Source organism: Apostichopus japonicus, chromosome 3, assembly GCF_037975245.1.
Source record: "Apostichopus japonicus isolate 1M-3 chromosome 3, ASM3797524v1, whole genome shotgun sequence".
Lineage (NCBI taxonomy): Eukaryota > Metazoa > Echinodermata > Holothuroidea > Aspidochirotida > Stichopodidae > Apostichopus > Apostichopus japonicus.
In genome coordinates this window covers 21810088-21824662 of record NC_092563.1, presented here as the reverse complement: position 1 = coordinate 21824662, position 14575 = coordinate 21810088, and the positions used below count along the sequence as shown (strand labels likewise).

At 39.3% G+C, this 14575-nt stretch overlaps 2 protein-coding genes across 4 annotated transcripts in view; both read left to right on the top strand.

The window, feature by feature from the left end:
- On the top strand, positions 1-10162 carry LOC139965452 (uncharacterized). Of its 2 annotated transcripts, none has more exons than XR_011792257.1 (2): positions 1-970; positions 10023-10162. XR_011792257.1 is itself a non-coding variant. In XM_071967794.1 (2 exons), exon 2 carries the CDS (start codon positions 1642-1644, stop codon positions 3055-3057), a length of 1416 nt encoding a protein of 471 aa, XP_071823895.1. In that variant the 5' UTR covers positions 616-970; positions 1439-1641; the 3' UTR covers positions 3058-5233. The 2 variants fall into 2 exon arrangements, 1 of the variants encoding a protein (XP_071823895.1); XM_071967794.1 differs by lacking the exon at positions 10023-10162 and adding an exon at positions 1439-5233 and having other exon boundaries at positions 616-970.
- Positions 10163-12880: 2718 nt separating this feature from the next.
- LOC139965449 (uncharacterized) overlaps positions 12881-14575 on the top strand; it is a 42852-nt gene continuing 41157 nt past the window's right edge. For both annotated transcript variants that reach the window (XM_071967792.1, XM_071967791.1), the window contains exon 1: positions 12881-13556. In XM_071967792.1, coding sequence (XP_071823893.1) covers positions 13002-13556 — 555 coding nt within the window. In that variant the 5' untranslated portion in view covers positions 12881-13001. The remainder of the gene's footprint in view (positions 13557-14575) is intronic.

The following is a 14575-nucleotide window of genomic DNA, read 5'->3' as shown; positions in this document are numbered from 1 at the left end:
CCACTATTACAAACGACGTGTGATGCTACGCCAAAATTTCACCGTTAATAAATGGATTTATTTTGACAGTTACACACATATAGCGTATTTTCAAACCAAAATTGCAATTACTTTGGTAAGTTCTTGAAGTATCGTTTTCTCTACTTGTATGAAAATCGACGGATCCCTCGAGAGGATATAACAGATAATGGATCAAGAAAGTTTATAGCACGGTTTTCGAGTATCTGACATGCAATACATTGTGCAATGTATTGCCTTATAGTCCCTCAAATCGCACAGGATGACATAACAACCCAGTCAAAAAAAAAACATACTTCGATCACTCTGCGAAAGGCGTGACTACACAGGGCGTTACAGAGCATTAAATGGCGGGACACACATGTACGTAGCTGTGTAGAAATGCCAAGAATTCCTCCCATTTCAGAAATGAATTGTTTTGAAGGATGACTTAAACATTTTATCAATTTATCTCTTTATATAGTGAAGGTCACACCTCAGTTTGTCGAAGCTCCTTTTCACAGTTTATAGAAACATTGTTCAATGAAAGCGAGTTAGTTCACCTGAGCCAAACTCGGTCGAATCACAACAAAAGCAAAATCAATTCTTTTTGTACTTGAAAAGTGAGTAATCCGGAGGCGGAATCCCACACACACATACACACAAACTACCTCATGTATGAATCGTGCCATACACTATCCTATATTGCATGAGGTTACAAAGGTACATTTTATATGTATGGTAGTAAAGACTCGATATTTCGTCAGTTGATAGGAACTTAAGAGTAAACTTCGGAATCTCCTCCTGACAGATCAAGTAGAAAATGTCAAAAGACCGAAAGATAAAAGAAGACTTCCAGTCGATCACTCGTTCAGTTAGCTTACTTGACATATAAAGGAACCGACGGTACGTACAGTTTGCACTGTGGCCTTGATATCAACTGGAAAACCACCCGGCGTGCACTTGAACAAAGGTTGGTGTATTGTAAACAATGAATGAAAAGTAATTGTGGTGTTGTGTTGTACATTCTGTATAGACTTTTTCTCGTAAACTGATGCCGAGCACACCTGTTGATACAACACAAGCTGTAGGGTAATATTCTCAACTGTTTTCGGTGGGCACAGATTCGAACCAGCTGCATATGTGTACGGACACCAATATAATCTGCGTTTTGTGAACTAAATGTTTCATTATTTTACAATTTCATGAGATGTTTGACACCTGTTATTTCAACTCAATGGATTACATTGGTTGGAACTGTAACAGTGAAATGATGCAATGCGTTACGTCGAACAAGAGGTAGGCCTACAATATCTGTTACATTTGCTGTATTTTTTTATGGACCGGTCGGCCGGACGGTATTTATAGATTGTAGCCTAGTCATCAGTTTGTAGCTGAAATGATGAAGAAATCAGCACCCATTCTCTTAAATATGCAACAGGTTATTCATCAGCCCGGCTTCAAGCTATAACTTTGATGTGACTCGAACCGCAGTTTAACCAACAACTTCTGCCGGACTTGCTTCGGACCCTGTGCAAAGAGTTTAGGACCGCACAGCGCTAACATATAAGTGACATCCAATTGTTCCTAGTGCATCATAGCGGACAAATCTTATCTGGTCGCATTGATCATTATTTTATCAATATGGCGTCAAATGTTGTAAAGGAGCTAGGAGATGAGTTTTTGAACTGTGCTGTATGCAGAAGCACCTACAGCGAGCCAAAAATGTTACCTTGCATACACAGCTTTTGTAGGAATTGTCTTGAGCAATGTAAGATGGCAGCGCAGCAGAAAGGTGAACGATTTGGCTGTCCAATCTGCAGAACAACTATCACGTTACCTCCTGGTGGTATCAAGGCATTGCCGACTAATTTCTTGCTCCAAAGTCTTCACGATAAACTCGGCGAAATTGAAACAAAAGATGCATCAGGATCATTAACCACAGCTAAAAGGACGCTAACCAGGAAGATAAGTAAAACTAGATGCTCTACGCATACAAATGGGCTATCTATGTACTGCCGTACGTGTAAAGTGTTTCAATGTATGTCTTGTACAACAAGCAACAAACACAGTGGTCACGACCTAGTAGATGCAACGGAGGCAGAGTTAGATGTCCACGAGACTCTTGAACTTCAAGCCGTCCTTCTAGAATCAGTTCAGGAGCACGCGCGCTGCGGCGAAACAGAGGACAGAGCGCGGAGAGCGTCACAGCGAGTAAAACGCGAAGCCGCTTCTGCGGAAGATGCCATCACACAACGTGCCGCCGAGGCAATGGAAAGAATCGCGGCAGAGAAAACGGCTATGCTCAGTAGATTACGTATGACGGAAGCAAGGAAACTGCGTCTGATCAATCGTGTGTTGGACAGTGCTGCTGAAACAAAATCCCGCCTCAAGGAGATTGAAGCGTCCGTCAAAGAAGCTATAAAATCAGAAAATAGCGAGGACGTTCCGAAAACTAGTAATCTGTTATCGCAACTGGAGGAACTTCGAATCGAGTTGGAAAATATTGAGCTAGAAGATTCTCTTCATGGGCTAGGCCTTGAATTTGAACCATCTGCTGAAGTTAGTACTTTGATAGGTGAACTGAGGAATCCTGCCAGTGTAGTTGAAGAGAACAGTAATTCGTCAGCGCAAACAACAAATATCAGCCAGGAACAACCGGATACAAATGGTCACGTGTCTACCGCCAACGAAGTGGAGTCAGTTCAAGAAATAAACTACACTGACGTCGGCCATTATGAAGATGAAACCCAAAACAACGGCGAATCTAAAGAATTAAGTTTAGAGGAAACTCTTGATGCCATAGTGAGTGAAACTTTACAACCTACAACCGTTCTGTCCCCTACTGAGGAATACAACTATACTATCGATCATCACGCATGGCATCCCCCACCTCCACCGCCATGGCACCATCCTCCGCACCATCATCACCGACCAAGACACCATCTTCATCACCCACACCATCCTCGTCACCCATTCGTTCCAGGGTCGGGATGCCACGGTGGGATGAGGCATGGTCGTCCATTCGGTAGAAGAGGGCGCTGTCACCATCCAATGTAGGAAATCGTAAGATACGCTTTTGATAATATAAACCTGCACCTGAAATTATTTGCTTCGATTAAAAGCAAAGATAAGTGTGTATATCAAGCAAAGGTCTCTTAAGTTGAGATAAGAGCTGCGTTGAATGACAGTTGCGTGCTTTCGGACATGTCAGAATATAGTATTACTCGTGTGTGTATATGCGTGTGTTTGGCAGGTTTGGGATGGGGGAGTTGGGGGATGTTTCTCGGCGTCAATGTATATAATCTGGTTATTCTTTGGTGATAATTGAATAAGGTGGAGTAGTCAGGACCGATGAGAGGGGGTTGGTGAGGCTAAAGTCCCTGGGCTTTAAATTGGACAAGGTGAAATATCACTTAAAGAATGTGTTATCGTTTTCATACCTTACCTAATGAAAAACGTAATTGTAAGGGGGAAGGTTTGGCGAGGGGGTGAAGAGACTGTCGTACAGCATATGTATACGTGTTAAGCTAGTACTAGTACCAGTGTGACTCCATATCGAGTCGAGGAACTCCCTGGCTCGAGTCACTGTATTCCTCGTAGTACATAACGTTCATTCGTAGCTATTCATTTTATTAATTAAATTATGCATCGTCACAAAGTTGTTTCCCTAGATGTAGTAAAATGGTAGGATAGAGCTTTGCAACTAACCGAGACTGACTCAGCATCCAACAGTATAGTTTATCCTTTAAACATGGATCCGTATAATTCCCAACTGTGTCAGGGATGTATCATATAATAATAAAACAGCATTGTCAGACAACAGGTGAAAGTTAACTTCACCGGTAAGTTTAATGTTTATCTTGACTCTCTCATGCAGGATAAATGACTAAAATACTAATTCATCTGGGTAAAAGTTCGCAGGGTGCAGATGTTCGGGTTTTTTTGGCTTTTGCTTAAAATAAATGTGTACTAATGTCCTTATTAGACATGCATGGGACTTTACTTTATCCTGTTTTGTGAATTATAGTCCAAATGTAGCTAGAATGACAGCATATGATATACAAGTGTTGAAATATTGATATAAAATATGACAGTAAAAACGCTCATCATGACAATAATGCATTTGAAATGTCGTAAGCGATATTTAGGACTTGGGGAGTTTTTGTCTACTTCGGTTTATACGATTAATTGCTTCGAGAAAAACAAAGTTGCAAGTTGTACATTTTTCGACTTTTATGCCACCATTTAAAGTAAGATTTGAATAGATAAGCTAGATATGTATGTCGTTATGGCATCGAGGAATCAGTGAGGTTGAGAAAAACCATAGAAGAGGACGCAAAATGCTGCTTTAAGTCATACATTTTCTAGAATGCTGCTCAAAGGTAAAGTTGATAGTGATATTAACTCTTCTCTAGATTTTAAGATATATAATTGTATGTATAAATCCAATCTTTTAAGCATTACGATAACTCCATATCATCTTTCGTTAATTAATTAAAATGTCGCCAGAGCTGTGAAATGAGCCGAATCATCAATATTCATAACGTTTAGTGTGGAAGATATATATTAAAGTTCATTTTGTTTCTGAGTTGTTAATGTGAACGTCAAGCTCTCTGGACCGCTGCAATCGATCAACTAAACAGCTATATTAAAATGCAACCATGCTGCGAAATTTGTTATTTACAATGATGTATATTTCAGTTTAATTTTATTGCATAATTATGAAACAAATAGCATATTTAATACATGGTCATGGTACATTATAATCTCTAACTACGCCTCACCGTATAAATTAGTAAATGAAAATGCAATTTCTTCGATTAATTTAGGATTCTATAATATATGGCAATTAAGTGTGATATCTGTCGGTGTATGCAGGCAGACTCTCAACGGAAGGATCTATAAACAAGAAGCTCATGTGACTGCAGTTTGAGCAATTTAATCATAATTTCGTTGTGTCTATTTATGCAGAGTCCGTGTTATGAGTGGGATTGAGGTAGGGCTATAGGGGATGGGTATACGGCGTTCAATTTTATTGTTTACTTTGGAAGCCATTGTTTTTGTTTATATTTGTAGAAATTGCTTTAATTTACTTTTTTTTTTTTAATTTGCTTTGAAATTACTTCATAAAATGTACGATGAAGTTTGAAATTAAAGCAATACAAAAAAGGATGTTGTAGTTGCTTATGACGTAAATAAAATAACATAAACGCAAATCTGGTGGATCTCCTTATCTTTATAGGAGACTACTGCAAACACGATACACTATATTGTAGCGTCGATCTCCCGGTTCCACCCCTTGTCCACTAAAATAATGTCTAAGGAAAGGGTTTCGCAGCTCATAATGAAAATAACAATGCAATCTCCGTTGAATATATATTTTTTGTACGTAGACTATACAGTAATATTTGTGACTTCATCCTCTCCCCCCTCCTTCGACCCCACCCCATCCGTCTCCAATAAAGTAATTGGCATGAAAATGGGCCCATCTAGGTGACACTCATCTATGCTCATTTGGTAACCAACATGTTACATTTTGCACAATGTAGCTACGTCCTCTCAAGTTTGTTTTTGTATTTTTACTGATGGAATCATGTAAGAGGGGATGTGTGTGTATATACGTCAGTGTGATGCATGGGAGGGTCAGAAGTGTGGGGGCGGGGGATTTCAACCTTTAGCTAGTTTCACCGACCACCTCTATAATTTTCGTCAACTTTGTCAACTGTTATTTACTCACGCCACAAAACTCTTTCCAAATTCCATACCCTAAGATAGTTAAAGCAACGAGAACGTGTCTTCCATCGCTGCTATTGTGCTCTGTAATTGGTTCCCATATGGCTACACATGATATTCAATGTACTCAGTAGCAGGGGCGTATCCAGGGGGGCGCAACAGGCGCGCGCCCCCCTATTGGCCGTCACAAAAAAAAAAAAAAAAAAATTGATGACGACCTTTATGTGAGATGTCGGTGATCGCTCAACCCCCCCCCCCCTCCCATATGCTTTATTTTTTGTTTGCCAAAAAAAGGTTCTGGCGAAGTTCGGCGGCATAATAGTTTTAGAAACATAGATGGTAATTGTGTCTGTATAATCACTATAAACACTAAGTGACATGCCAGCCATACTAAATTGTGCATTTTGTGTCCATACTTATTGGAAATGTTGCTTATTATTAAGGTCGAAAAATGGATCACATATGGCCATGGGCGGCGATCCTGGGGGGGGGGGGAAGGGGGATATATCCCCCCATGAAAATGGGTGGAGGGGATGTAATGCACCATATCCCCCCCCCAAATGCCAGGGATAAGAATATTTTCATGCCTACATTTATGCATCTTCGTTAATGTACGGCTCTTTTTTAGCTTCATTTCTCGCCTACCATAAACGCAGTGCGATCTTTTCAAATAAAGCGTCTTTATAAAGCAAAAATAGTTGACTGTAGGCTTCATTGGCCCTATAACAACAAAATGTATTATTGCGCCCACGGTATTGATATAGTACATATATGCACCCTCATAGTATTCATATAGGCCCTATAGTAGGCCTACACACGTACATGTTCCCTCGAACAGCTGAGAATCTCATGTAAGCAGGGTAATGTTTCACCTGGTAACGTTTCACCTGGATGCCCTAGCAATCGGTACCTAGGAATGTAACTATGTGTAATTGTGTATTGCATGTGTATAGGCCTATAATAGCATGCATGAGGCCATTTTCTTCATCGAATAATATAAAAGAGCTCTCGAACATTCTAACGTTGCGCCTGAAACAAGATTGACAGGGGCAATTTTCCCAAAATAACACCCGAAATTAAAAAAAAAAGTATTTTGGATCCTGATTATGAGATATTTCGGACATGACATCCCTATTTTAAAGTTGGGTATATGCCGCTTGGAAACCTCGGGAAGTGCCGTTTCCGGCCATCTAGAGGGTTTGTTAATCCCAAAATTTTCTTGTACGCTTCGCGCCAACTCATGGTGGCGCTACGCTTAGATAGTCAACAAGGTCATATCCCCCCCCCCCTCCACTCGGAAGTACGGATCGCCGCCAATGCATATGACACCATTTTGCATTTCAGCCCTTCTTCGAAAGCAAAAATTGTACACCCCTCCCCTTAGACCCATCCCCCAGGACGGCGATCATTCATGCCTGGCGCCCCCCCCCCTATTGGAAAATCCTGGATACGCCCCTGCAGTAGCCCTACTCTCCCTTCACATTCACCCCTCGTCTCTTCTTGGAACCTTTGCCAGAACGAACGCCAGCCAAATTTTGTGCTCTCCAGCCTCTAAAATTCGAATGCGTAAAAGACGGTTAGATTCTCTATACGGTGTTAACAAAGTCATATTTACATCCTGGAAGCTTTAACTATATAAACAGAATTCTCTGACTTAAAAGGGGACAAATTTGGGCATTTCCCTCCTCAAACCACTAAGTCTATCGAGGAGCTGGGACTCATGATCAACTGGCTCCACCACTTCAAGAATTGTGCGGTGGATATATCCTTTTGATAATTTAGAAATATATAGTAGGCGAAAGTTTGATATAAAAAGTCAAACTCTTCGCAGTATAAGTTGAAATTCGAGAATAAAAAAGGTTTAACTTGGAGGAAATGGTCGGCGAATTTTGAAATAAAATAGTACGAAATTTCTCCTCGGGAAGTCCCCAAACTTTTTACCGGTCCCTCCCCCCCCCCCCTTATACCCCTTTCATCTCCTCCTTTTTGGTAGCGTCCCAGGTCGCTGATGTAATTCCTTTCATCCAAAGATCACCTTCTCCGTCATGAAATATACGCCTGAAAAAAGTTTATTGTAACGAGAACACTTTCTTTGTAATGGAGAATGGGGAAATCAAGCCTGTAAACCATCGGCGCATGTACGTTATTTGTATATAATTGTCGAATATTAGATCAATGATGGTTCAATTGATACTAAAACCATATTTTGTCAATAAAATGTTGAAGTTGCTTCTTTAATTTGAATACTTCTCTGTTCATCAAAATTTGCTATTAAAGCCCGACTGTAACAGTAATGTCAGAAAGTCAAAGTTTTTCAACAGAAAGGCCAAAGAAATTTGGTAGCGACATCGGGTCTCACCTTTGGAAGAATGGGCATTGGGGCGTAAATCTATAGAGCATTTTACACCGTTCCACGGGAGTCTCGCCTCAAGCCCACCTAGCATGATGTCCATTTCCATACGTACTTTAACATGACAGGAGCAATAAATGAAAGCGAACATTACGACAGGGAACGATACCGAGTCTGCCCCGATGGACTACGTACAGAAACCCATTAATTAACGGTTTGCCGTGACACCATGGAGGTAAACCTCCATGGTGACACACAATAATCACGGAGAACGAAAATACTGATATGTGGCTATCCGCTATGAGTTACAAACTCAGGTCGGTGCCACCTCGCCCAATTTGATTAAGTCCATTTAATTTCAACCAAGTTTCACAGGATAACATTTCTACCTGCTGCAGCGACTTAATTATACATAAGATAAATCGTTTGTTGTTGTGTTTAATTAATTGTGGGTAAACACTAAACACAACTGGAATGGGAGTGACTTGACAGCTGTGTACAAGTTTCAAGGGAGATCCTTAATCTCGACCAAAGTCCTGATTGATCCAGAAATTGAATACTGTGGCTTACTTATCAGGGCAACCGACCTAAATGTTTATAACAAGAAGGTTAAATTACTTATCGTAATAAGTTAGGACACTAATGCAAACTAAAGCATGTGCATCAATACTTTCATAGGTTTCATACAATCCTGTTGCGTAAGCTTGTGAATCGGAATGTTACAGCAACACTGAAAGGCTGTAACCCAGTTCCGCTAATCTATCTGATATTCAGCCGAACGCACAAAGAAGGGCGTACAGTAGGTAACATCTTTCCATTCGAATTGTGTGTGCGTACTCAGACATTTGTTGAATCATCTGGAATGGATCTCAAAGAAGTTCTACTAACAATACTTTCTTTTCTGGCATCAACATTAATTGTTGTAGTATTCATTGCTGTTGGTGAGTAATGCCAGGGTATTAGTGTTCTAAATTTGTGGCCATAGAAATTGACACTTTATAAGTGTAGATATTTGTCATAACTATAATAATGTTGTACTTCTTGCTGTTTTGTGAAAAAATGTTATCACAACAATTTCACTTGCAGTTGTTTTTATGAAGGCCCTATGTGAAACATTACCAACACGATATCATCAATCAACTCTAAAGTTAGTCTCATTATACGTGCTGAGTTTGATACTAATCAAAGAATTTGATGTGTGTAATAACCAAGTTGTTGGGGTCACATGATGTGCTACATATGATCATGATGTTTATGTAGGAATAAAAGTGTACAGCGAGCGAGATGTGCCAACCTCCCAAAAGTGTAAGGAGCTCTGGGAATTAGCACACAAAAAACTGCATAGAGATTGGAGATTGAAACCTGACAATTTTACAAAGGGTTAAAACTAAATTAAACTCTTAAGGCTTAACTTTGTTTACCAGTTTAAAGGTTTGGACATGAGAGTTGGAGATTCCACAGTGAGATGATACACGTAACTGTGATTCAAACTGTTCTACTGTGGGAGTTGGTAGATGTGTGAGTCAGCCTAGGCTACAGTGTGGAAAGTACATACTAGTGCCACAGGCTTCTAATGTCACTATGCACTTTAAGGATATGGCATATCACATAGCACAATAAGAAAAAGTGTATTAGTTTGACATTAGTAATAAGTTCAATGAGCAGGAGAAAGGGAAGGAAAATTAAATGTAATGTATTCTACATGGTTACTGTTCTACCATCAAACTCATGTTTGGCAAATGGGGGTGGGATGGGGGGAGGGCATACATAACATATCCATACCTATTATGATATATGCCTTATTAACTGATCCCAGTTCCAATCCCCCATGTTCAATCATTTAGATTGGTATGATCTACTGTACTTGACCCTGTTAATGTGTTCACTCATTCAGTCTGAGGGCTTGTCAATTAACTCAAGTGGTTTCTTTTTACCGTAGGTTGGTATATTATTTGGGTTGCTTTCCTGTCAAGATTCAAGCTAATGAGAGAACTGCTTTCTATTGGAGATGGCAGTGAGAAGAAAAAGTCTGAACCATCTGACAGTAGAAACTCATCAAGATCATCTCCTAGGAAACCAATTGGGAAACGCTCTCAACCGGCCAGGTGATGGTCAAGTCTCTATTGTGGATGATATCGGTCATTTCTGTTGCAGACTTTACCTGTTGGCAATGCTTTAGTCTTTGATACAGTATGAAGCACATTGAAGATCATGGACATGATATTTTCAGTGATTCATCGTTTGTAATTGACATGTCACATACTAACAGTTATTACAGTAGGGAAATAACCTGTGAATGATAACATGCTGTAGAAATTGAAGATTGGGGGTAATAAAGGTCAGTGCAAAAACATAGATGCAATTGTAATATCAGTTATTGGTTCAGTAATTACTTTGCATTAATTATTCTCATTAGAGCATACCATGCTGGCAATAATTTACTATTGAAATTTTTGTAGCAGTTTGGAAAATATCTGAACTCTGTCTCTATAAATATACTATGTTTCCTGAGTAATTACAAAAACTGCTATACATCTTTGCACTCGTGTAGCAATATGCCTAATTTGCATAACATTTTGTGATGCGATGCCAGATTATATTTAATTATTCCTTGCCATGGACAAGTTTTGGTCATCTTGGCATATTAAATCAGTACAATTTTTGTTTGTGTAATATATACACAAAGGATAGCAGTTCACATCAGTATACAGTATGTAGTGTCTATAATAACATCATTTGTGACATTTATCCTCCACGCTCCAGCCCTCCTGGTGGGTTATGCCACTTGTTGAAAGTGCATTCATGTAAACAACCAAAAGAGATGAAAGCTCTGTAATTGCTATCAAGACATTGGCTGTATATTACTTACAGCCTTCAACACTAAGCATGGGCAACGTTCTTGTTGAAAAGATTGTGCCTTCCTTTGTTTCAAATGTCAAGTGCAACAACATTTCATATGTTGGAAAATGAAGAAATGTGTTGAAAATTGAAGACCCCTTAACTACCAAAAGACAAATGTAACATATATATTGAACATTTGTAGTAGAAAAATAGCAGTGTTAGACTCGGTTAATAAGATCATTGATATAAATATCATTATATTTGAAGAAACAGTCAATGTGAGTTGACAGAATCTAAACTGAAACATCCCTCTTTTTCCTTTTTCATATCACTCAAATTTAGTTGAAGTTGAACCGGTACTAAAACCAAAATTTTATTTTCACAATACGTTCATAGAGATGCAGAGATGATAAGCCAGTATTGTCAAAGAGTTATGCAAATACCGATATATTTTTTTTTGTCTTCACAGTGATAAGATTAGGGAGGTTGTTGAGAAATTTTGCCTTACTGTACTAGGGATCTTCCATCTCTAAGAAGAATCAAATTGGCTTCTTTCTGTGGATATCTTGTTCATGGTTACATGTTGAGAAAATGACAGTTATTAAATGCTTATAATTTCTAAGTCAGTTTCCTGTTTATTATTTGAGTCAAACTTCATAAATTTAAGAAAAAGGAAAAAGTCCGCAGAAGTAATACTTAACCTTAAACTTTTTTTTTTGCTTCAAAGAATATGAAAGAACAATCATTAATGCTTAACAAGGTATGTTTTGAGAACATTTCATGAAAGACCCGATATTGACAGGATCAACAAAGTTGGAACTGAGCACAAAATGTACAGTAAGGGAAGGAAGTAGCACATCTACAGGTAGTAGATATTGCATTTTGTATATGACTGTGCATGATATGACCAGCTGGATTCTGGAATGCAGAACCCAAGGATAAGCATATGTGCCTCATATGATCAGCTAGATTCTGGTACGCAGAACCCAAGGATAAGTTTATGTGCCTGATATAACCAGATAGATTCTGGTATGCGGAACCTAAGGATGATTTTATGTGCCTGATATAACCAGATAGATTCTGGTATGTAAAACCCAAGGATAAGCATATGTGCCTGATATGACTGTGGCTAGATTCTGGTACGCAGAAACCAAGGATAAATTTATGTGCCTGATATAACCAGATAGATTTCTGGTATGTGGAACCCAAGAATGATTTTAGGTTCCTGATATGACTGTAGCTAGATTCTGGTATGCAGAACCCAAGGATAATTTTATGTGCCTGATATAACCAGCTAGATTCTGATATGCAAGTAGTACTCAAGTAGTAGCACCTCCTGTTTAAGTAGTAGCGCCACCTATAGTCCTTTTGGCGTTCCATAGGTTAGGACAGTTGTCGGCATCCGGTGGTGGGGTAGCACAATGTGTCCTATTCGATCTGCGCACATAGCTATCCCATGAATTCAAAAAACCTTGACTCAACATGCATGTTTAAGAATGTTGTTTTACTAGATATTTGTATGCATACTTCTCTTCACGCTAACCACCTACATCCCTCCACCTCCCCCCCCCTCCCAAAATGTATTCTTCATCAAAGTACAGAAGCCACATTCAAATGAAGTCACAAGTTGAAAGGTGAGTTCGGGTTTTACAGGAACCTGGTCTCCGAAATCGGGGGCAGCAGACAGTTAGATTAAAAGCTCGGCGTCAGCTGGTTATCGAGATATCAGAAAAAAGAGTTTCCTATTATTGTAAAGGGGGTTCAAAGTATGTCAACTCTGTCTAATTATTATTTATCATAAGTCAGCTTTTCATTTAGCAATAATTCACCTTGAATTAGGGTGAATTATTATGTTATATTTCAAGTATTAATTTATCTATCACTTTAATCCATCTGAATCAAGAAGCAATTCCTTACAGTTGACTATACAACCTTCGAAAAATTGTGCATGATTACAAAAGAAACCCGTATGTGTATCTGAATTTGCAGTAATGGCGACCATCAATCATGACGGTAACCTAGAAGCAAGTCCAGTTATATAATGTAGTAGTGAAAAATGGTAAATTTAGGTCGATAAATGAGGGAAGGACAACCAATTGCCAGAATGGTGTGTAAAAAGGAGGTAATCGCTTGGTTTAGTGATCTGACAACTTGTCGTCGGATTGATTTTCTCTGTGCTTTGATGGACTGCTGTGGGTCTGCTGAGCTAAGATTCCTAGGAACGTACATTGAAGCATTGTGTAGAAGGGACTACGACAGTCTCCGGGAGGCCGAGTTATCCGCGAACGATGTCTCATATTTGTCAAAATTAACTAGTGCAACTGATAAAAGGATACTTGATAAAGTTTTAACAAGCCTTGCGTTGATGAATTCTCGATGCACTGAAGGAGCCAGGGTGTTATTCAAGATGCTTCAAGAGCACACCGACGCCATATTGAATGGACATGACTTACAGATGACTGAGAGTAAAGAGAGGGTACCTCCCAGGTGTGAGACAGATGAAAAAGTGGTACTGTTGGCAGTGATGGCAGTTAACCACCCGGCTTTTACATTTAGTCAAAAGCAAGCAATTAGACGTCAGCTATCGGCTCTTTTACAAGCTGTTGAATCCGAGACAGCTGTGGAGCCAGAGGTGGGTTTATTTACAGAGCTATGTTATTGCCACTGGTCAATTCAAATTAAAATTTTATAAACTTAAATGTGCCATAAACTAATTAGAGATGTTTGCCCATGCTGGAACTTTGGGTGGTTATTCCAGCTATGTAATTCGTTATGAGCTATGGGAAAGGAAACTCTTCAACTAGATCCACGCCGCCATCCTCCCTCCCCCACCCCCTTCCCCGCCCCTTCCCCGCAAGTACTGCTTACATTTATTACATACAAGTTAGGCATGTGTATTGTCTTGAGGTCTGTAATATAGACTAAAGCAAAAGGTGAAGTTCGTAACTCCTGATGTTTACTACACAGGTACCAGTTGGCCCGAAGGTTATTCAGACCTAAAGCTCACTCCCCCTCCCCTCCCTTACCTGTATGATCCTGCAAGAGGTATCAACTAACATTTGGATAAGCACATTTCAAGCCTTGAGGCTTAATTGACATTCTGATCTCAAGTATTCAAAATATGCAGTTAATGTCCTGTGCAGGCAAGTATACACATCTCACTGATCAAATTAAAAAAGGCAGTCTAGCCTATATCGATATAACAAACAAACTTCAATATTTTGAACACTTCTGGCTTATTCCAACCTCAGTACCTGCTAGAAACTATTCAAATAAATCGCAAACTACCATCACAAACTTAAAAAATATCTTCTAGTGAGAAAATGAAAATAGAGACTGAGTGAAGCCCAAAACATGAACAAGAATTTTGAGCCATTCATGGTTAGAATTTCATACCAGTTATTAAGGTGGTTTTAAAGTCTTGTTCAGGTCATTGGCCAATTGGTCTGCAAATGGTCAAGAATAGGGAATTGTGCAAAATTAATATTGCTGGCCTGAGTGAAAGTTTGTGCCCCAACCACTTTCCTTCATCGCTCTGCAGACTTAGGATGTTCTCACTTCATGGACAGCAAAACTGGAAATAGTGAATTATCAGGTCTATACATTCAGGCTATTTAAATGTTAAAATTGCCAGTGGCTTTCTGCAATTTG

Coding starts and splice junctions, on each gene's coding strand:
- LOC139965452 (XM_071967794.1), top strand. CDS start 1,642: ATGGCGTCAAATGTTGTAAAGGAGCTAGGAGATGAGTTTTTGAACTGT.